We start from the raw sequence: 23,578 nt of genomic DNA on the forward strand, positions 1-23,578 counted from the left end.
AGATTGAGAGTAATTTCTCTTCCTTTGACTGTCCACACAAGTAACACAGAGAGTTAAATAATGGTGAAGAGAACGTATTCAATACAGATAGATGAGATTAAGATAACTTAGAAGCTTTGGGGGTGGTAGGCTGCTCATGCTTGCACATACTGGTTGACACCACCTGGGGAGGCTGAGGCTACATTTGTTTTGTTTTGTTTTTTGGGGGGGGTTGGTTTAAGAGAGAATTTTGCTATAGGGCATGTGCACTTGCTGGAGAGACAGAGTGACAGAAAGCAAGAAATCATCCCTGAGGAGGGATGACCAGGCCACAATCCCCTCTCCTCCATTCTCCTCTCAGGATTTTGGGCACACATGTACACGCACCCAGCATGAGTTTTAAGATGCCGGATCTGGGACTTGAACCACAGTCAACTGCATGGGAGGCCAGTGACGTAACCATTATGCCATTTGTTGGTCAAAAGGAGGTAAATTTTGGTTCCTGGTCAACCTTAAAAGTCAAGCATGGTGGTACACACTTGTAGTCCTAGCAAAAGATTTTATTTTCTGTTGGAACATGATTTCTCTAGGTAGCTGAGTCAAAATTCTACTTTTCCTGTACAACTATAAGCCCTAATGAACATTTTTCAGTTTTAAGAATTTAGTATTTAATGCCCATGTTTTTCTTTTGTCCGTAATCTATGTGCATGCCAGATCCTGATTACTGTGCCCCTGTGAATTACTGTCTCCCACCACCTCCTCACCTCCTGTCACCCCAATGGCTCACTCAGAATGTGTCAGACAAACAAGCAGCGCTTTCTCTTCCCTCCGTATCCCTTGTTAACATAAACCACAGTGTGAATGCAGCTTGTGCCCACCTACTTTGACCTCATTCACCAATCAGCCTCCTGCTATAGTCAGAATATCTTCCTTAATCATAGGCAGGGTCAACTGTAAGATTTATGGAAGAAGAAGAGGGAAGAAAGAGGATTATTGCCATACACCTTTTTGTAAAACATACACACCAAAACAAAACAAAAGAAAAAAAGGGGCCTCCCAGGTAGCTTCAGCCTCCCAAGTGGTGTCAACCAGTATCTGTGACCATGGCCAGGCCACCACCCCCCAAAATTTCTAAGTTGTCTTAATCATGTCTGTCTCTATTGATTAAGAATTTAACTTCATGGCTAAACCATAAGAGTTTACTCTGGGGTTTTAAAGTCTGGTTTTGAGTAAACCATGAAATTGAGTTTTCTTTTTTTTTTTAGAATTGGGTATAACTGCCCATGAACCTTCCTCATAGTTCAAAAAGCAATGAATACCAGGAAAACTGAATCCACATGTAAACACTTTTGTGCAAGCTCAGAAAGGATGCAGCCAACAGAGATGTTGGCTTGAAATGTTTGGGTTCCTATTGCTACCGCAAAATGCAGACATTCCCGAGAGCAATCTATTCTGCTTCTCAAACCATGAAGTGTATTTATTGTAGATAAAGTTTAGCAATAGATCCTGCCACATGTTCTCAGTTAAACAGATCTTTCATCTTAATTAGTCAATTCCCATTGCAAGTCCTGGTAAAATTGGCAGTGGCAATAAAAGTTAGAAAATGGTAGGGGAGGTCTGTGAGGGCTGCTCTGAGAACTCAAAATGCCTTTCCTCTGATATGCAAAGAGCAGCTCATTCCTTTCACAGCTCTGTCCAAGCAGTGCCAGGCATTATACAGTTTGGGGAAATATCTCTGACTTCAGTCCTTTGAACAGCTGCTAGGCATTTGCAGTCACCCATGCTGTATAGCATTTGGCTCCAGTGGGTAAGAAAATCCACACATGAAGCCAGATCCTACTCACCAGTGTGGGCAGAATTTCACATGCTTTTGCTGGTGTGTCTACCATCCAATTCTTGGCCCCAACACTTTCTCAAACACCATCCTAAGCTTTTAGAGACTACAAAATGAGTACAAGTTGAAGTGACTCTCCCTCGGAGCTAACAATCCAGTTAAACTTATTTACCTTAAAGTATCAAAAAAAAAAAAAAAAAGGCAAGAAAGTGAGCACCAGATTATATGGTACACACAAAATAAAAATGAGCTCAAAGAAGAGATGACTATAGGCTTGATTGGCCAAAAGAAATACTTGTGGAAAAAGTGAACCTTAAAGGATGGACATTTTCCAGTTGTTACTGATTTCATGTCTTGCCAGGGTGGACAGCCCCAATGAATGTATAAATTAAACTTCTTCAGCAGAACTGAATAGTCAGTGAAGTATACCCTCAACTAGTCCTCTTTAGTCATTAGGAGATGCCAGAAACATTTTGACTACCGTGATCCCTAATGACCTTAGAGGACCCTCCAAGCAAGAACGAGGCCATGTATACACAAGGCAAGAATGTTCCAGCCATTCTATAATATTTGGGCCAAAATGTGAATTTTTCAAAATCTTTGTATCACTTGTCTGCAGAGCAGGCAGTGAGAGTTGACATTTTAGGCCAAATATTTATATGTTTGCAAAAACCTCAGCATGAGATACCATCCCTAAGAGATGCACAACAATAAAGTTATTTCCCACTTTTGCCCCTAAAGGTTTTTGAGTTTGGACCTCAGGAGTCCTTGGAATGAGCATATTGATAAATGAGAGATCTGTGGGCAGCTTTAGCCTAAAGAGGAGCACCCCAACACCACCGTCTCCCTCCAACCCTACATACATTGTGACTGTTTTGAGATATAAGTTGCCCTACCTATGGTAGGGATGTATTCAAATTTCTCCAAAAAAAATAAGAACTTGTTCCTTTACGGAATTTTGGGATTTGGGGCACAAGTGCACAATGTTTCCAGTGTGAGTTTCAAGCTGCTGGGTCCAGGACTCAAACAGTGGTCCACCATGTGGGAGTCCAGTGCCTTAACCACTACACCACTTGCTGGTTCCAATAATTTAGACATTTGTTTCATGTAAAACTCCATGTAAAACGATACGATCTTTCATAATTATTTTCCAAATTAAAGCACAGATATTTTTCCCAATACTGGTAAAGAAAATTCCTGGTTTTGTGCGTAAATTATAAGTGATAGATTAAAAAGTTGACCTCACTAGGATTCAGAGGCAGTAGATAGGCTGGGTCTAAAACCTGTGTGCTTGCTGGAAATTCATTGACTCTTCTTTTCCCAAGGTGCAATGGTTTCTGCATTGGAAAGCCAGAAGCACATTCCTTTCCCTCCAACGCTCTTCAGAATTGTTCGCTTGGCACGGATTGGCCGAATCCTGAGACTTGTTCGTGCAGCACGAGGCATCAGGACCCTTCTTTTTGCTCTAATGATGTCCCTCCCCTCTTTATTCAACATTGGACTTCTTCTCTTTTTGGTTATGTTCATTTATGCTATTTTTGGTATGAACTGCTTTTCCAAAGTGGAAAATTCCAATGGAATCGATGACATCTTCAACTTCAAAACTTTTGTCAGTAGCATGCTCTGTCTCTTCCAGGTAACCACATCTGCGGGCTGGGATGCTCTCCTCAGTCCCATGCTGCAGCCAAAGAAGGCATGTAACACTTCCTCAGAGAACTGTCATCTCTCCTCCATAGCCATAACCTACTTCGTCAGCTACATCATCATCTCCTTCCTGATCGTTGTCAACATGTACATTGCTGTGATTTTAGAGAACTTCAATACAGCCACTGAAGAAAGTGAGGACCCATTGGGCGAAGATGACTTTGAGATGTTCTACGAAGTCTGGGAAAAGTTTGACCCAGAAGCAACACAATTTATTGACTATGCTGCTCTTTCTGACTTTGCTGATGCCCTACCTGAGCCTTTGCGCGTGGCAAAGCCAAACAAGTTTCAATTTCTAGTAATGGACTTGCCCATGGTGATTGGAGAGCGCCTCCACTGCATGGATATTCTTTTCGCTTTCACCACTAGAGTACTCGGTGACTCCAGTGGCCTGGATAGCATGAAAACAATGATGGAGGAGAAGTTCATGGAAGCCAATCCTCTCAAGAAGTTATATGAGCCCATAGTCACCACCACCAAGAGGATGGAAGAGGAGAGATGTGCTGCTATCATTCAAAAGGCCTTTCGAAAGTACATGATGAAGATGGCCAACTATGCCTTGGAGGACAGGTCTCATTCACCTGTCCAGGTAGTTTATAATGAAGACTTGTCCAGCTCTGGGGTAGCCAAGGGCAAGGTCCACTATGACTGAGCCTCTCAACTCTACCCCTACCTCACAGCCTCACAGCCTTGCCTCTAGCCTCTGAGCTTTAGGTGTCCACAACCCAGTGTGTGAACAAGCAATTGACTCACTGAACTAATCATTCCATTTCCTTTTTCTGGTTAAAAGAAATGATATTTCAATGTTTATTATAAATGATTCTTACAGAGATATAAGTCTGCCTATTAACCACTTGTATTACTTTAATAAGAAAGAAGACACTAGAAAGGACTATATAGGACACATTCATATTAGGACCAAAATGAAGTTCAACTTATGCCCAAACAGAAAAATAAGAAACAAAAAAATGATCAGAAATTTTCTTTTTTCTATGGTTCTAGGGTCCATTTTCCACTATCTTTCTTTGATGCTTTCTCTAATGCAAATATATTGTTCATCACATATAGCTCTTTTGCATGCTAAGTGAACATTTGAAACCTGCCAATAAATGAGTAGCTTATTTTAGATTTCCTTCTCTTTCTTTCATTTTTATTTATTTATTTATTTTTACCAGCACTAAAAGTTTGGGATTTATTTCAAACCTAAAAGTGAGTTTTTGACTTAATTTCCACCCTCTCTGTTATACGGATTTGAAAAGTAAATTAAATAGATCTAGACATAAATTGGACTTTCAGTTTGCATTTCTTTCAGATAGTACACACATAGTTCCCTCTTGTTCAGTGGTTGTGTATGTTATCATTTAAGTAAGATGTTTGGCTTAGAATTAAAGACTGGGGCCAGCGGTGTGTCTGATAAGTGTTTAACAATTGGCTCTTTGAGGGGAAAAGAAGCCAAACCATGTTTATACCATTCACTGATTTCTGTAGTGTGAATGCTCCCATAATGGCTTACTTCAAGCTACCAGCATGACAGTACTGGATGTGGAGTTGGGAAGAGACTCTTGTAATAAATTCTTGAGAACTGGCCTGAGCTGGCTGTAGTCCATCACAAAGAGAGCCCAGGAATAGTCCACTTGACTCTGGTGAAAATACCCACAATGGGCACCTCGGGTGGAGAGGACACCCTCTCAGCAACACCTGGGCTGTAGAGTGAGGCTGTAATGTATCTTGCTTAGCTGGCGTTCTCAGCCATTGACACTCAAGTCTAAGTGTCCACATGCAATATAGCCCAGAGGAAAACCCAGGCCTGACAAAAGGGCTTGACCCCAAGAATAGCCCAGGACTTCCCTAAAAACTGGAAATTCCCAGAGGCCAAACAAGACACTAGGCTGTCAACCCCTAAGAAGTTGTACAGGGAACAGTAACTGACATTGTGATCACCTAGCTGGGAAGTAAATCTCACAGAAATAGACTTGGAAGACTAGTTCTCAGATGGGGGGTGGGGGGGAGCACTAGTGCACCTGCTAATAGCCTGGAGGCTGAGGTCTGAGCCTGGCCACCAGAGGGAAGGAAGGAAGGCAGGCTCTGGACCCTGTGGCGGGCTGAGGAGGTGACTGTATGTATCCATGTGACAAGATCTAACCATGACTTGAAGCATGCCTGAGTATATCCAAGGCCTGAGTTTTGTAAGACGTCTTGTGCTCTAGAAAACAAAGAAAGATAACAATGTCGGTACCTAACATTTATTTAGCAGCTATTGACAATCTCATTTGTACCGTATAACCACCTAATGAGAAAGGTTACACTCATTTACAAAGGAGAAAACTGAGGCCTGATGAGGCTGAGTGAGTTGCACAGCCATGTACCTGGTGAAGCCTGAGTCTTTGTGTCATGCTGGGTGAGGGCTGGGGGGAGTGGCAGTCCCAGGACCAGGAAACCTTTGAGATGGGTCCCAGGAGTCCCATACAAGGCTGCAAGGGCCTTGTGAAAGTTATGGCCAAGTTCTCCTTGTATTGGGAATGACATATGGTGGCCATAAAAGATGTTCAACTGTGAGTTTGTAGCCAGTGTCTGATTAGGAACTCTGGGTGTTTTAGGGCTTCTTACTAGGTTTTCTGGTCATCATTCCAGTAGGGGTATCTCTTGCCTGGTGCTAAGGAGGTTTGGAAAGGTGTGGCATTTGCCCAATTTAGACTACGTTTAGGAGCTTAGATATGATGTTTTCTGTGAAGCTTCAGCTCTTCCTCCATGCACACACGCACCTGTCCACCCCCATATGATTCCTGGAGCCACCGGCTAAGGAGAGCACAGATGTATCTGCTTGGCTTTAGCAAGAGGCTGCACCAGGCCTTGCTCACTAGATGGCAGCAAATATCCAGCGTGTTCTCTGAGTGTTGCTCAGGGGCTGTGTGCAAGGCCGGCCCTCAGAGCCAGGAGAGCCAAGGCAAGAAGTGCTGAATTGCCCAAATGCTGGATGGAGACTAGAAAGCTCATACTCCCCAGAGCTATCTCCCACTCTGAAAGGACACAGAATACGCCCAGGAGGCAACTATGTCGCTCTGAGCTCCGTTTTCCTGAGACTATACTGAAGGTCTGTGGTTGACATCCCTACAGGCACATGAAGCCACTCCCCATGTTCTCCGAGTTTTCTTTTCTCTGGGTAAATCAGCCCCGGCTTACTTTAACCAACAGACGTGTTCCTGAGGACCATGGCAGTCCACCTTGTGTAAAGTGCTTCTAATCAATCACCTTTCACCTCAAGAGCATAAATGCCGATTGAGAGGACAATCAGACAACTGTCCACTTGGTGGACAACATGAGACAATCCAATGCAGTGAGGGCCATAAGCCAGGGCTATACCTCTGCTCTGAGGCTGCGATTGGAGGGATGGTCCTAGGAAGGCTTTGTAAGGGGGAACAGCTGAGACGAGCTTGGCAGGTGAACAGTGTCTGAGATGCAGGAGATAGCAAAGACAGCACCCAGGACACTGGAAAGTTTCAGGAAGGATGAGCTACCCAATTGACTGGAGATAGCTTACAGAGAGCGAAGGAGTGGCAGCTTGAACCTTAGAAAGGGAGCGCCTTGAATGTGATGAAGACGTCATGACTTATTTGGATAACAGGGAGGCACTGAGTGTCCTTGAGCAGGGAAGGGAAATTAACTGGACAGAGTGTGCAGGGGAGAATGGCAGAGAAAGAGATTGTGGCATGGTCTTGGTGAGGCAGAGGTGCTGAGCCTGGAAGGAGGCAGGAGGCAGGAGGCAATATCACGTGACTCTGCAATGCTCATGCCAGCTGACCGGCCATGGGAAACAATCCAGGGGAACATTAGGATTTTTGATCAGGGTGACAAGATAGATGACAGCATAAGTCTTCAAGGTAATGAATACAGGAAAGGAAAAGGTTTTTGGTTGGTTGGTTCTTTTGGCTTGTACTCATGACGAAAGAGAAAGAAAACTTAAAGACGAATTCAATTCCAAGTAATTTGGAAATTTAAGATGCCGGGTCTAGGTGACCATACCCAACCAGGACTGAGACTTAGGAATAAGTAAGGTGTGGACAGGAGCCTCAGCATGAGGGTAAGGTTTAGAACCCTAGAAACAGGAGAAATGATGGGAGAAGTCATACTCAGATCAAGAAGGAGGCGGAGAGCTTGCCCTGGAAACATGCTTTCTGAGCATAAAGAGGAAGGCGTGCGATGCAGTTCAGAGAAGGAGGTTGGAGGTAGGAGAAGACAGACACCACTGAGCACAGAGCAGGCCTCACTGGAGACGTTTACGGCCACCAGGGTGAAATATCCACTCCCACCTTTTCATCCCTCCCACCAAGAGACATGCACAAGCCAGGGCACATCTAGGTTGTGTTCCAGGGAAGGATCCCATGACCTACTCCTCTCTTTCGATAGGGCCAAGATGACACATTGCCTTGCAAAAAAAGAAAGAACAAAGAAAAAGAAAAGGAAGGAAGAAGGAAAAGGAAGAAAGGAAGAAAAAGAAAGAAACCAGGCTCAGGAATCAGCTGTCCCAAGAAGCGGTCTTGGACTGTTGGCCAATAGCACCCAGTGCCCTTGGGGAAGCTGAAATCCTGTCTAGCTCCTCCTGCTCAAAGGCAGGGAGTCACTGGTCCCACAGAGCTTGTTGCCTGGCAACCCCGACAGAACCTCCAGGGTCATTCAGTGGGCAATCCCGTCCCTTGGTACACAAGGAATAATCAAAAAGGCAGGGAGAAAATGAGAGCTCGGGTTTACTGAGCACATATTCTGGACCAGGTACCCACTTTACCAGCATTACCTCATCATGATGGTTATATTTACCTTCATTACACAGACTAAGAAACTGTGGTGCTCAGAGGCCTTAAGAGGATTGGTGACGGTCACACTGTCAATAAGTGACCCTGTCGGGATTCAAACTCAAGCCTTCTGGCTCCAGATCTCAGGCTGTCAACCACTACACTTCACTGCCCCAGAGACAAAAAGGCACAGCATGGCTGAAGTCAAAGGGAGACGACACGATTTTCCTCGTAGTGTCTCGGAACCATTCACCATCCACTTCTTTCCTTCTGGAGATACTGCACCTTCCTGAAGTTCTTCCTACAATGCAGAAAACTGCCCTGGGGAGATGCAATGTCCCCTCTCCAGACTTAACACACTCAATTCGGCAGATGTACCTGGTCACCGATGTTTGGACAGAATTTCTATTCTTTTACCACCCTCCCCCTCCTTCTCCAGGCAAACTTTGGTTAATCTGTCCCCATGGTGGACAATCTATCCCCATGGGGCAGGAAGACTCTTCTCTCCCTTTGGTTGATTGTCCCAACATAGACTGAAAGTGTGCTAGTCAGTGTTGACCCCAAGTGACGTCATGGGGGGACGAATTGAACCTCCTTTTACTTCCATCAACTCCCCAGCCCAGGACACCCTGAGTGAGCATACAAGCTAAGTAGAACATTGTATCTGGGCCTAGCCCTGTAGTCTATGAAGAGAGTCAGATCCCATATGACCAACTACAGTGGAATGTCAGCCTGATAAATAGGCCTGGCACACGTGTGTGTGTCTGTGTGTGTGTGTGTGTGTGTGGAGGGTAAGGTTTAGAACCCTAGAAACAGGAGAAATGATGGGAGAAGTCATACTCAGATCAAGAAGGAGGCGGAGAGCTTGCCCTGGAAACATGCTTTCTGAGCATAAAGAGGAAGGCGTGCGATGCAGTTCAGAGAAGGAGGTTGGAGGTAGGAGAAGACAGACACCACTGAGCACAGAGCAGGCCTCACTGGAGACGTTTACGGCCACCAGGGTGAAATATCCACTCCCACCTTTTCATCCCTCCCACCAAGAGACATTCACAAGCCAGGGCACATCTAGGTTGTGTTCCAGGGAAGGATCCCATGTCCTACTCCTCTCTTTTGATAGGGCCAAGATGACACATTGCCTTGCAAAAAAAGAAAGAACAAAGAAAAAGAAAAGGAAGGAAGAAGGAAAAGGAAGAAAGGAAGAAAAAGAAAGAAACCAGGCTCAGGAATCAGCTGTCCCAAGAAGCGGTCTTGGACTGTTGGCCAATAGCACCCAGTGCCCTTGGGGAAGCTGAAATCCTGTCTAGCTCCTCCTGCTCAAAGGCAGGGAGTCACTGGTCCCACAGAGCTTGTTGCCTGGCAACCCCGACAGAACCTCCAGGGTCATTCAGTGGGCAATCCCGTCCCTTGGTACACAAGGAATAATCAAAAAGGCAGGGAGAAAATGAGAGCTCGGGTTTACTGAGCACATATTCTGGACCAGGTACCCACTTTACCAGCATTACCTCATCATGATGGTTATATTTACCTTCATTACACAGACTAAGAAACTGTGGTGCTCAGAGGCCTTAAGAGGATTGGTGACGGTCACACTGTCAATAAGTGACCCTGTCGGGATTCAAACTCAAGCCTTCTGGCTCCAGATCTCAGGCTGTCAACCACTACACTTCACTGCCCCAGAGACAAAAAGGCACAGCATGGCTGAAGTCAAAGGGAGACGACACGATTTTCCTCGTAGTGTCTCGGAACCATTCACCATCCACTTCTTTCCTTCTGGAGATACTGCACCTTCCTGAAGTTCTTCCTACAATGCAGAAAACTGCCCTGGGGAGATGCAATGTCCCCTCTCCAGACTTAACACACTCAATTCGGCAGATGTACCTGGTCACCGATGTTTGGACAGAATTTCTATTCTTTTACCACCCTCCCCCTCCTTCTCCAGGCAAACTTTGGTTAATCTGTCCCCATGGTGGACAATCTATCCCCATGGGGCAGGAAGACTCTTCTCTCCCTTTGGTTGATTGTCCCAACATAGACTGAAAGTGTGCTAGTCAGTGTTGACCCCAAGTGACGTCATGGGGGGACGAATTGAACCTCCTTTTACTTCCATCAACTCCCCAGCCCAGGACACCCTGAGTGAGCATACAAGCTAAGTAGAACATTGTATCTGGGCCTAGCCCTGTAGTCTATGAAGAGAGTCAGATCCCATATGACCAACTACAGTGGAATGTCAGCCTGATAAATAGGCCTGGCACACGTGTGTGTGTCTGTCTGTGTGTGTGTATGTGTGTGTGTGTGTGTGTGCTCCAAATCCTAACAGGATGAAGAAATGGAGGAGAAAGGATTCAGCATGACCACACTCCATTGGAGAAGTGCTTCCTCCCATCCTTTCTCTCTCTCTCTGTCTCTAGGGAATGCGTGCATCCTCTGGCAATTAAAAAAAAAAAATAGTATGTCTGCCTTGCCAATGCAACTTTAAGTTCCCTGACCCTCTTTCCATACTTGAAGCTGTTCCTGTATTTTAAAATCATTTCTGGGGCCAGCTGTGATGGCCTAATGATAATGCAATGCTCCACAATGCTGAATCCACAGGGATGGCCCTGGGTTCACATACCAAGTTCTCTCTGTATGTGCCAGGCACACGTCTAAGTGCCAGTGTTGGGACTGGCTGAGAGTGGGGGTGGGTCACAGTGGGGGTACTCTACCTTCTCTCTCTCATGGAAAAAATATATAAATAAAATACAAAAAAATCATTTCCGGAGCCAAACCACATTGATGGCTCATCCTCTATTGATTCATGAGCCACACTCAGTCTTCCAGATGGTTTTTCTCATAAATTAATGCTATAAAGTGCAATACTTAATTTTTTTTTCCTTTGGCTCTAAACGCAGTATGGTTTTTGGGTCACCTCTTTTGGCACTGAAGTTTGAAAGGAGGGGTTTCTGCTATTCTATGGGAAAACCTCAAGTGAGGGTCCACCCATCCAGAGAGACATCAAACAAAGGGGATACCCTGCCTAGAGTTGGGAGTGCTCTATCCAGGAGTGGGTAAGAACAGAGAAGGGTAGAGAAGACTTAAATAAAGCTTAAGTCAATTTGATCTAAATGATATTTATAGATTCAACAAGAGTAAAATACATATTAATTTCAAGTACATATTGAACACTTACTGAAGCAGGGCTATAAAATACCTCAATACATGGTAAAACCTTCAAATCATAAAACTATGTTCTCCAATCACAATGGAATTGAATGAGAACTCAGCAACACAAAGGTACCTGGAACATCTAAAATAACTAAAGGAAACTAAAAATAACATACTCCTAAATAACTCATAGCTCACAGGAGAAGTCAAAAGGGAAATTAGAAAGTACTTTGAACTGAATGAAAATAAAAAGGCAATATGTAAAATACGTAGGATACAGTTTAAGTGTTTAGAGAATAAAAGTATAGCACTAAATGCTACGTGGAGGGACCAGCAGTTGGTGTAATGGCTATGTCGCTGGACTCCCATGTAGTTGACCACGGTTTGAGTCCCGGACCCGGTGGCTTAAACTCACTCTGGGTGTGTGTGTGTGCATGCCCAAGATCTCGAGAGGAGAATGGAGGAGAAGGGATTGCAACGTGGCCATCTCCGCAGGGGGGTGATTTCTCTCTTTCTGTCTCTCTCTCTCTGTCCTTCTGGTGAGCGCACATGCCCTATAGCAAAAACCTCTCAAAAAAAAAAAAGAAAAAATAATAAATAATTATAAATGCTATGGGGAGACTGTGGGAAGAGGATCAGAGAAGGAGGAGAGCGAAAGGAAAGGAATCAGGGATAAAATAGAGTCAAGACATGTATGGGACACAGACATGGAGGATCATCTAGTAATGATAACATCTATGGTATCCTCAACTGGACTGGTGGGAAGTGTGTCCATGTGGGGTAAATTCACTTAACAAGCTGTAGTGACGTGTTGTGATCGAATGTATACAATAAAATAAAGAAATAGTGAAAAAAACAAAAATTTCAAATCCATGGCTTCAGTTTCTATCATAACAAGCTATCGAAAACAAGAGGAAATTGTACCTTAAGTTTAAAAAAAAAATGAAATAATAAAGGTAAGAGAGAAATGAATAAAATCGAAAGCAGAAAAATAGAAAAACCAATGAAACCAAAAACTGGGTTGTTGGAAAGATCAATAAAATTTATAATCTTGGAACCAGCAGATGGCATAATGTTTATGTCACTGGACTCCCACATAGTCAACTGTGGTTCAAGTCACGGACCCAAAAGTTTAAAACTCACACTGGGTCCATGTGTATGCATGCCCAAAATACCAAGAAGAGAATAGAAAAGAAGGGATTACAGCATGGCCATCCTCCCTGGGGGTGATATCTCTCTCTCTCTCTTCTTTCTCTGTCTCTCTGGGGCAAGCACATGCTCCTTATAGAAAAAAATCTCTCTCTCAATAAAAAAAAAATTTGATAGCCTCTAGCTAGACTGAGTAGAAAATAAATAAATAAATAAATAAATAAATAAATAAATAAATAAATAAATAAAAATGAGATATAAATGAATTCAGCCCATGGTGTGGTAGTTGAGGTGACTGGATCCCACATGGCCAACTCTGTGGTTTGAGTCCCAGACCTGGTGGCTAGTAAAACACATCAGTGTGTGTGCACCCATGCCCAAAATCCCAAAAAGAAGGGAGGGATGGAGGAGAAGGGATTGACCAGGACCATGCTCAACATGAGGGCCATCTTGTTTTCCTTCTCTTTCTCTTCGTGAGCACTCTCACTGGCAAAACTTAAAAAAAAATAGTGAAAAGAAATATAAATAACCAGTATCAAGAATGAGATATGCGATATTGCCACATATTCTACAGACTGATAAAGAACTATTGCAAACAATTTTATTCTGATACACTCAGTCATTTGGATGAAGTGTATAAATTTCTTAAAAGACACAAACTAGCATTACTCAGGAAGAAAGAACTTGAATAGTGCTGTATCTATCTTAAAAAATTGAATCTGTAGTTAAAACCCTTTCCACAAAGAAAGCTCTGGGTACAAATGTCTTCAGCTAGAGAATTCTATCAGCCACTGAAGGAAAAAAACATTCCCATTCTACGCAAACTCTTCCAGAAAATTGAAGAGGTGGAACTATTTCCAATTCATTCTATGAGGCCAGCATTACCCTGATATATAAACCAGACAAAGCATATCAATAAAAGAAAACTACAAACGAATATCTTTCATGAACAGAGTCAAAGATATTTTAAAGTTTAGCAAATCAAATCCAGACATATTCCTGAAAAATAATACATTGCAACCAAGGAATACATGATCTAATGTAAATTAATCAATCAGTGTAAGCATCATATTAATAATTTTTTTCTTTTTTTGGAGAAGTTTTTGCTTTAGGGCACGTGCACTCGCCAGAGAGACAGAGACAGAGAGACAGAAAGCGAGAAATCACCCCCCAGAGGGGATGGCCACACCACAATCCCTTCTCCTCCATTCTCCTCTCGGGATCTTGGGCACTCATGCACACACGTCCAGCATGAGTTTAAGCCACCGGGTCTAAGACTCGAACCATGGTCGGCTACATGGGAGTCCAGCGACATAGCCATTACACTAACTGCTGGTTCCTCATATTGATAATTTTTTTAAAGTGGTCATTTCAAGAGATTCAAAAAAAATGTTTCACATCAAAATCCAAAAATAAAGAAGAAAGAGAGGAAGAAAAAAAGAAAGAGAAAGAAAAAGAAAGAAGAAAGAAAGAAAGAAAGAAAGAAAGAAAGAAAGAAAGAAAGAAAGAAAGAAAGAGAGAGAGAGAGAGAGAAAGAAAGAGAGAGAGAGAGAGAGAGAGAGGGAGGGAGGGAGGGAGGGAGGGAGGAAGGAAGGAAGGAAGGAAGGAAGGAAGGAAGGAAGGAAGGAAGGAAGGAAGGAAGGAAAGAAGGAAAGAAGGAAGGAAAAGAAAGAAAGAAAAAGAAAGAAAGAAAGAAAGAAAGAAAGAGAGAAAGAGAGAGAGAGAGAGAGAAAGAGAGAGAGAGAGAAAGAAAGAAAGAGAGAAAGAAAAAGAAAGCAAAAGAAAACTGGAAGCCAAGTGGTGGCACAGTGTCAACAGAACTGGATCCACATAGAAATGGATTTTTGTTCACGTCCCAGAACTTCCCCAGATATGATCCCAGCCACCTGAGACTGGGGGTGGATTGAGACTTGAAGACCTTGCTGGGGTTCCTCTTTCTCTCGTTTCCTCTCTGTCGTGGAAAAAATAACCTTTTCTTTTTTTTTAAAGTTCTAAGCTCTCAGCATATTTAGCACAGAAGGGGTCTTCCTTCACCTAATGAAGCCATGAAATAAGTGAGCAAAACCTGGGACGATGTACTTTCCCCTAAGACCAAGAACAGAGAAAGGATGTCTGTTCATTCCACCTCTGCCCACCTTGCCCAGGAAGCTCTAGCTAGGAAAATAAGGCAGGAAGCACCAACGGTACCCACGTAAACTAAAAAAGAAGTAAGATTGTCTTTGTGGTCGAATGACAGAGTTGACTGTGTATGTAGACAAATCTATAGACACTGTGAAAAACAAAAATGAGGTTAGAAAAGTAGAAAGCTCCAAGGTCATTATTTTAAAATCAATTTTATTTATATATGCTAGGAAAAAGACCTCAAAATTAAAATTTAGACTACTATTTACAGGGCAAGTTGGTGGTGCGGTAGTTAAGGCAATTGGGTCTCATGTGATTGACAGCACAGTTCGAATCCTGGACTCAGTGGCCTGATAAAAACCCTGGGCACATGTGTGCACATGTATGTGTGTGCCCAAAATTCTGAAAAAAGACATGGAGAAGGGATTGCAGTGGACTGTGCTCCATGGAGAGATGGGGATGGAGAGGAGGGGGAGTGCTAGCTCACTTTCCTTTCTCTCTCTCTCTGTCTCTCTCTAGCAAGTGCATATGCCCTCTAGCATATTTTAAAATAACATTACCTACAAGAGCATGAAAAATATGATATACTTAAAGATAAATTTTGAAACTGAGATGCAAGACCTGCGTACTGAAAGCTATTGTACAAAACATTGCTAAGAGAAACCTAATTAAATTAAAGAAGAGAGGTCATGGATCAGAAGACTCAGTCTTGATGAGAAATCTCCCCCCACCCAAACAATCTCAACCAAATTTCTTGCAGTTTGTTTGTAGAAATTAACAAGCTAATTATAAAATTTACATGAAAATGTAAAGGACCTAGAATAGTTAAAAACCTTTTTATTCAGAAAGATTTTTTGCTATAGAACACACACACTCTCTGGAGAGACAGAGAGACAGAGAGCAAGAAATCACTCCCCAGGAAGGGTGGCCACACTGCAATCCCTTCTCCTCCATTCTCCTCTTGAGCTCTTGGACATATCCACACATGCACCTGGCTTGAGTTATTTTTTTTTTCTTTGAAGAGCTTTTTGCTATAGGGTACGTGCACTCGCCAGAGAGTCAGAAAGCAAGAAATCACTCCCCAGGGAAGATGGCCACGCCGCAATCCCTTCTCCTCCATTCTCCTCTCGGGATCTTGGGCACGCACACACACATGCCCAGCATGAGTTCAAGCCACCAGGCCTGGGACTCAAACCGCAGTCAACTATATGGGAGTCCAGCAACATAGCCATTATGCCAATTGCTGGTCCCGCACTTGGCTAGAGTTTTAAGTCACCAGGTCTGGGACTCGAACTGCAGTCAACTACATGGGAGTCCAGCACCATCACCATTATGCCACCTGCTGGTCCCAAATAGTTAAAACTTTTAACAAAAGGATAAAGTTGGAGATGCTAATCCCACTTGATTACAAGAATAAAAAGGGTTGTCATTGGCATAAACAAAGACAAATAGCTCAACAGAACAAAATATCATCTAACATATATAAGTATGATTGATATTTAACAAAGGCATCAAAGCAATTCAATGAGAGAAAGGATACTTTTTCCAAGAAATGGTTCTGAAATCATTGGACATCCATATGTAAAAAATACAAAAGAACATTAATCCTTACCTCACAAAAATACATAAAAATTAACTCAAAATGGATTCTAGACCTAAGCATGAGCTAAACTATAAATAGCAAAACTAGAAAAACATATGGGAAAATCTTAATGATCTGGAGGTGGCTTGCTTCATTTAGCATTAAATCTTCCATAGTCATCCACTTTGTTGCAAATGCCAGGGTCTCTTTTTTTTTTTTTTTTATGGCTGAATGGTATTCCATAGTGAATATGTGCAACACTTTTTCAATCCATTCATTTGATCTTGGACATTTGGGTTGATTCCATGTAATTCCAAGCAATTGTGAATAATGCTGCAATAAACATGGATAGGAACATATTTTTCTAACTGAATCTTTCCTATCCTTTGGGTGGAGTGGAATTGCTGGACTGAATGGCAGTTTATCTGTAGGTTTTTGAATAACCTCCATATTGTTCTCCACAGTGACTGTACTAATTTACATTCCCACCAACTGTGTAGAAGAGTTCCCATTTCACCACAGCCTCACCAGCACTTATCATTCTTTCTTTCTTTCTTTCTTTCTTTTTTTATTAATCTGAGCCATTCTGGCTGGGGTTAGGTGGTATCTCATTGTGGTTTTTATTTGCATTTCTGTTATGATAAGAGATGTTGAGCATTTTTTTTCATATGTTTTTGGCCATTTGCATGTCTTCCTTGGAGAGCTGTCTGTTCAGCTCATCTGCCCATCTTCTAGTTGGATTGATTAAATTTTTTTTTTTGGTGGGTAAGCTGCTTGAATTCCCTGTACATACTGGTTATCAGTCCCTTATCTGACTCATAGTTTACAAATATATTCTCCCATTGTGAAGGTTATCACTTCACTCTAATTATTGGGTTTTGTTTTGTTTGTTTTTTGTTTGTTTGTTTTTCCTGTGCAGGAGCTTTTTAGCCTGACATAGTTCCACTTGTATTTTGGGGGAATTATTATCTGTGCTTTTGGGGTCTTTGCCATAGAGGCAAAGACTTCTTAAATATAATGCATAGCACTAAATTTTGAAGAAAAAAGTTTTAAAGTTAGACATCATCCAAGTAACAAAAAGGACAAAGGGGAGAAAGAAAATAAATTGGCTCTACCAAATTTTGGTGAGAATGCTGAGCAATTGGAACCGTCATACATTCCTGATAGGAGTGTAAAATGGTAAAGAGCTTCCTTATTTATTATGAAGTTAAATACATGGCTATCAACCACACAACGCAGTCACTCCACTCCAAAGTATTTACCCACTAGAAATGAAAACATAGGCCAACCGACGGTGTAGTGGTCACCTTGCTGGACACCCACATGGCCAACTGCCATTCGAGTCCTGGACCTAGTGGCTTGAAACTCATGATGGTGAATGTACATACGTGCCCAAGATCCCGGAAGGAGAAAGGATTGCACCGTGATCCTCCCGAGAGATGATTTCTCACTTTCCCTCTCACTGTTTCTGTGTGTCTCTTTCTCTCTCTGACAAGGGCATGTGCCCTAAGGCAAAAAACATCTAACAACAACAACAAAAAAGAACAGAAATGAAAACATATGCTCACACAAATACTTCTATATAAATGTTGATAACATCCTTATTTTTAAAAGCCAAAGACTCCAAACAGTCCAAATGCCCGTAACAGGTGACTGGATTAATTTGTGGTATATCCATTCAATCCGAAACTACTCAGCGAACCCAAAGGAATAAACTATTGACACATACGATGACCTCAATCATTCTCAAAAGAATTAGACTAAGTGAAAAAAAAAAAGAGATGAAAATGAGAACTGTATAGAATATATGATTCAATTTGTATAAAATTGAGAAAATGTTGCCTCAACTATGATGACAAAAGTAAAACAGTGATGACCTACAGATGGGGGCAGGGCTGGCAAGAAGGGAGAGGGAAAAGGCAAGAGGGAGCATAAGAATAATGCCTATGTTCACTATCTTGATTGTGGTGACGGACAAGTGAATGCTAGATGTCAGAATTCATTAAATTGTACACTTAAATATGTGCCATTTATGGTATGTCAGCTTCAACAGACCTGTAAGAAAATATCTAGCCCTTGAGGTTTTGGGAAAATGGATGTGTCCATAAGCCTATGGATCTTTCATTTCAGTACTAAAGTCTGAGGAGACAAACAGCTGCTGTTGTTCCAGAGATGGTTGATGAGCCTTGGGACTGGCCCACCTACCTGAGGAGACACCTCAAACAAAGACCGTACCCTGCTTAGGGACGTGGAGTAGCCACCCAATATTTGGAAAGAAGGCCTTGGGATTATGATAAAGCCTTCGTTAGGAAATGCCCAAGCTCAGGAAACTTCAAGATGGCATCTAATCCAGCTCATTATACAAATAAGGAAACTGGTGCTCAGAAATTGGTAGGTATGGAGACAAGGCTCATCATTGATGATAGGGCAGATTTGGGGACAAATCAGAGTGGACATGGTCATGGGAAGGGAGAGGTGCACCCGATGCACAAGACTGAGCTCTCTGTTTCTTCTCCCCTACCCCTGCACAGGGCGCAAGTGCTTACGGGCTGCTGAGTAGGTGGTCCTAGCCCATCTGCACAGCGTTGGCGAGGACCCGTGGGCCTCTGAACACACTGCATCCTGGCCCACTCCCTTTCCCAGGATCTCACTCCTCTTCTCCGTGCCAGGAGAGGGCTCCACCCTGTAGCCAGGAGGATGGGCTTTCTGCACCCCGGACGTTGCCCCAGGAGGCAGGAAACGCCAGGCACTTTCCAGCTCCCTACAGACTGTGTGAGCTCATTCTGTAAAAGTTTAATGCCTGCAAGTCAATTACACTTAAGAATCCTCTGATGAGCCCAACAGCAGCCTTTTCTCAGCCACGGGGGCTTGCAGCTACTTTCCCATTCCTCCTCACAATCCTAAGAAAACCTCCTTGTCCTTCCTCACAGGAGAGAGGGGCCTGGTCCTTCTTTCCTACCAACTTGCTGTGTGGTCTTGAGTAAGAACTTTTCCCTCTCTGGGCCTAATTTTGACCTTCATTAAAGGGAGGGGCTGACTCAGTACCCTCCGAGGTGTGCAATTGGCTTGTTCATCCTCATGGGCCCTCACCTTTGGGAGAGCAGAACACGGAAAGGGAACATTTGCCAGGTTGGAGGTCTATGAGGGACTGGTCAAGGACAGAAATACCAAAAGTCAGGTGTTTAGGAAGAGAGAGAAATTCTAGATGGGTTTCTGCTCATTTAGAGTGTAAACACCTTGCAATCAACATGCAAAGAATGTCACAAAAAGTGCAGTCCAGGTTACAGTGACCCGGTCACCTTGCGTGCACGGCCTCCAGCTCTGCCCACAAGCATAGACCTTCCCTCAGCTGGCCCACATATGCCACAGGTGGCCCGAGTCATAGGCTAAATGGCTCAGGCAGGCACAGGGAAAGAAAGAATGAGGGCCCCTGGTCTTCCTTTGTAGGCCATGATGGGCATTTTACTTCTCATCCACCCACTCAGTACTTCCCATTCAGGCCCTGCCAGCTTCTAGGCTGTACTTGGCGTTAGCCTGGTGGTTCGTGCCCCCACATCCTCTTCACAACAATCCCCTCCAGTGGAAGTTCCTCCCCTTTGGTTCCTTTCCCAAGGTAGTTCTTGACTCAACCTCAGGAAGCTTCTCAGCTTACTTTCATTCCAAGCTGACTGAGGACCTCTGTCATCCACCAGACCCTGCATAGCCTATTGCTATGCCAGGAGCAGTCTGGACAAAGGTATGGAGGAGCTTCTGCCTGGGAACATGGGATTGGTCTTCTGCACCTTAATCTGTACCCTGCCTCCCTTCCACCACTAGGACCCACAAAGCATGCCAAACCACACCTAACCCTGGTGGACTTAAGAAATTCATTCCAAATACAATATGGCAGCCCTTCTGAGCCAGAGCCCTTCCACATGAGACCTAAGAGTCTTTTTCTGCCCTGGGTAGAGGCTGCTTCAGAAATGTGAAACAGTATATGAACTATGGGTCTCCTCCTTTGTAAAATGCATTTCCCCACTCAACTCTTATTTGGGCCACCACTCTGCTTTTGGTTCAAGTTCTTTCCTTTGCTGGCTGTTCTGATATTCCAAATATTTAACGTCTGGTAAGGCTTGGGCACTGGCCAAACAGAATGGATGTCACTAAGTGTTGGAGAGAGTCCTTGAGATTGGCCAAGGAGGTAGCGAAAGGATGGATGGGTTAGTGGTGTGGCCAGATGTGACCCTTCATGGATCCCAAGACATAGTGGGGGTGAGGGGGGATTAGGGTAGGAAGCTGGGCAGCTTAGGTGGCCAGAGACAAGAGTGCTAATTAGAATCCATTTACCCATACACCCACCTCAGATGGATTCTCTGCCCTTCTCTTCCTTGGTCTGTGTCCAGGTCCTCTAAGGCTGCCTTTGTAAGGCCTCTTGACTCCTGATTTCTGATTTGGTTCAGTTAATGGGAAGCACCAGCCAAGAGACTGAAGGGAACAAAGAGGAAGCAGTCAGAGTATTTCTCCCCTGCTTCCTGCCTGCTCTGGGCTGGGTTCCTAGTGAAGGATGTATTTCTGTAATGCTACAACTCTATCATGCTCTTCTTTTCCATTGTTCTAACTTTCCCTAGACTCCAGAAACATTATCTTCCCTTCGTCCCTTCCCATCCAAAGGTGGAAATGGCTTCCTGTTATTTCTAGTCTCTGGGTGCCCCAACACCCTTAAATCCTGGGGCAGTCTGCAAAATGGCCCCAGTGGTCTCTGGCTCCTGGTATTGCTTCCTGGGAGTAGTCCCTTCCCGCATTCTAGCTGGTTCGTTGAGTATGACCAATAGCATAGAGCAGAGAGGCTGGTATGTCAACTTTTGAGTTTACGTTATGAAAGACTATACCATCTATCTTGGGTACCTCTGATTTGCTTTCTCTTGGATCACTCTCTCCAGGGGAAGCAGGCTGCCAGTCTGTGAGCAGCCCCATGGAGAGGCCTACATGGAAAGAAACGGCGGCCTCTAACAGGAAGCCAGTGAGGAGCTGCAGTTGTTCAGAGGCCCCTGAGTGGGACTGGACTTGCAGCCCCAGACAAGTCTCGAGATAACATGGAAAGACTGCAGCCCCCCCTACAGACAGCTTGACTACATGAGATTGAGCCAGGCTCATCCTGCTGAGCAACTCCCAGATCCTCATGTCTCAGAAACTGTGAGAGATAGTAGATAGTTTTTTGTTTTTGTTTTTCTATAGAACATGTGCTTAAGCTCACTAGAGATAAGAGGGAAATTAAGGAGGCACTTCCTCCCTAGGGCTGATGGCCACACTGAAATCCTTTCTCCTCTAATCTCCTCTCAGGATCTTGGACACACACGCTCATGCACCTGGTGTGTTTCTCAAGCTTTTCGGTCCAGCATTCAAACTGCACAGTTGGCCATGTGGGATCCTAACCTCCATGCCATCTGCTGGCAAAGACTGGGGTAATTTGTTACATAGCTGTAGGTAACTGATACATCTCTACCCAGCCCTCCATAAACGATCATTTCATTAGAGTTCCCTGAGCCATGTGAAGTGGATTGTGCTTTCAGGCTAATTTTCACCGGGGCTCAAGGCAGTAACCACTTCACTACTGGTAGGAAAAAAGTTTGGTATCTCAACAATGCTGTGGTTGTACTGGTAAGTCCCAGCTGAATATCTTCTGACCCATCACCCAAAGATCGGGGGAGTCCACGGTGGAGCCCCCTCCTTAGTAAGGGCTTTGCCCAAGATCAAGCCTATGGGTTGAGGAGGACTAGAATAAGGGCAGAGAAAGGGGAAGGAGGAAAGGGGTGTGAAGGAGCAGCAGATGGGCACAGCTAGATGGCAGAATGAAAGGGTCTGGCCTGAGTTAGTTCACAAAAAATCCGAAGGCTCTTCCAGGACTCCACCTGCAATAAACTCCACCTAACATGTCAAATGGGATCAAGGTGAGAGCCAGAGAGGGCCCAGCACAGGGAGGAGTTTCTAGAGTGGCAGTCTGGTGTGATGGATTTGGTACTATTTCGAGGTGAGTTTTCCTTGAGACACCAGATCCGGGCTCTGTCCAGCCCTCAGCCTCACAGCGTCCTTAATCTCTGCAAGCCAGCACGCCTGCAGTCCCTGGGGCCCACAGAGCAGCCCCTGCCTGGAGAAGATGGGCAACATCCCTCCTCGTGGGCGGGGCACTTTCCTCCCTGCAGTGGGCCAGGGCCAGCAGCCAGGCATTACTGCACAGGGGGCCCCTTTGTGTGGCTGAGTGGCCTCAGGGTGCCCTCCGTGAGTCATTTCCTGTTATTCTCCTCGAAGAAGTCCTGCCATTCTTTAGAGCAAAATTTGACATTTTAACAGGACTAGCTTCTGGGGCCTTTTGGTCAAGGAAAAAAAAAAAAAAAAAAAGCAGGAATCCTTTCTTTTATATTTACAAAGCCATTAATTGGCTTCTTTATAAAATTAGACTCCATTATAAGCTCAATCGAAGTGGGAACGTAGCTTTATTTAGTCCCAAACATCAAAGGGTTCTAAAGGATTCTTCTTAACAACCAAGTGCTTCGTAGCAAGAAGACTGGCGAGGTAGGCTCTGCTTCCTTCTGCTGCTGAAGGCCCACCCATGCACCTCAGCCAACCCTACCTACCCTGAAGACCAAGAAGAACTAGGAGACATGGTCCCGAGCCAACTCCAGAGCCCTGCTGAAGCTCTTGCTTCTGTTTCCAGCTCAGAGGACTGAGCCCAATGGGGAACTCCCAATCCTGACCCTGACACCAGCCCCTGAGAAGTGAAAATAAGTTGCCCTTGTTTCGTCTTAACTATTTACCAGGTGAAAAAAAGAAATATGGCTACTATGCTAGGAAATTTCCTTTGAACAATGGTGTGGGCTCATGCTCCCAGTTCCTCTTGACTAATCGATACTTTCTGCACACTGTGGTCGTGGACCCCAGGTGACCCCCTGTGACAGCCTAAATGGTTCAAGACACAGTTCCCAGTTCCCTGTAGATAAAGACTACAGAGATCCAGGGGCTCTTCATGTTGTCTTGAGTTTTTTCCCCAGAACAGACCTGATGACAACATTTCTGGATTCTTTTTTTTTTTAGAAAATATAATTCAATTGCCAACATTACTTTTTTTTTTCAAATTATTTTACTTTATTTTATTTATCTATTTATTTTAAGTTGAGCAGAGAGAGACAGAGTGAGAGAGAGAAAGAGAGATAGAAAGTGAGAAAGCAAGCTGCCAGGTTCAAGACCCGAACCATGGTTGGCCATGTGGGAGTCCAACACCTTTAACTACCACGCCACCTGCCAGCC

General features: G+C 44.0%; 1 protein-coding gene across 1 annotated transcript in view; it reads left to right on the forward strand.

Moving 5' to 3' along the window:
* The window catches only part of SCN11A (sodium voltage-gated channel alpha subunit 11), an 84,886-nt gene extending 80,717 nt beyond the window's left edge, over window positions 1-4,169 (forward strand). The window contains 1 exon segment of the mRNA XM_006161354.1: window positions 3,139-4,169. Coding sequence (XP_006161416.1) covers window positions 3,139-4,169 — 1,031 coding nt within the window.
* The last annotated feature ends 19,409 nt before the right edge of the window (window positions 4,170-23,578 follow it).

The sequence above is a fragment of the Tupaia chinensis genome, unplaced genomic scaffold (assembly GCF_000334495.1).
Source record: "Tupaia chinensis unplaced genomic scaffold, TupChi_1.0 Scaffold138441_1, whole genome shotgun sequence".
In the NCBI taxonomy this organism is placed as follows: Eukaryota; Metazoa; Chordata; class Mammalia; order Scandentia; family Tupaiidae; genus Tupaia; species Tupaia belangeri.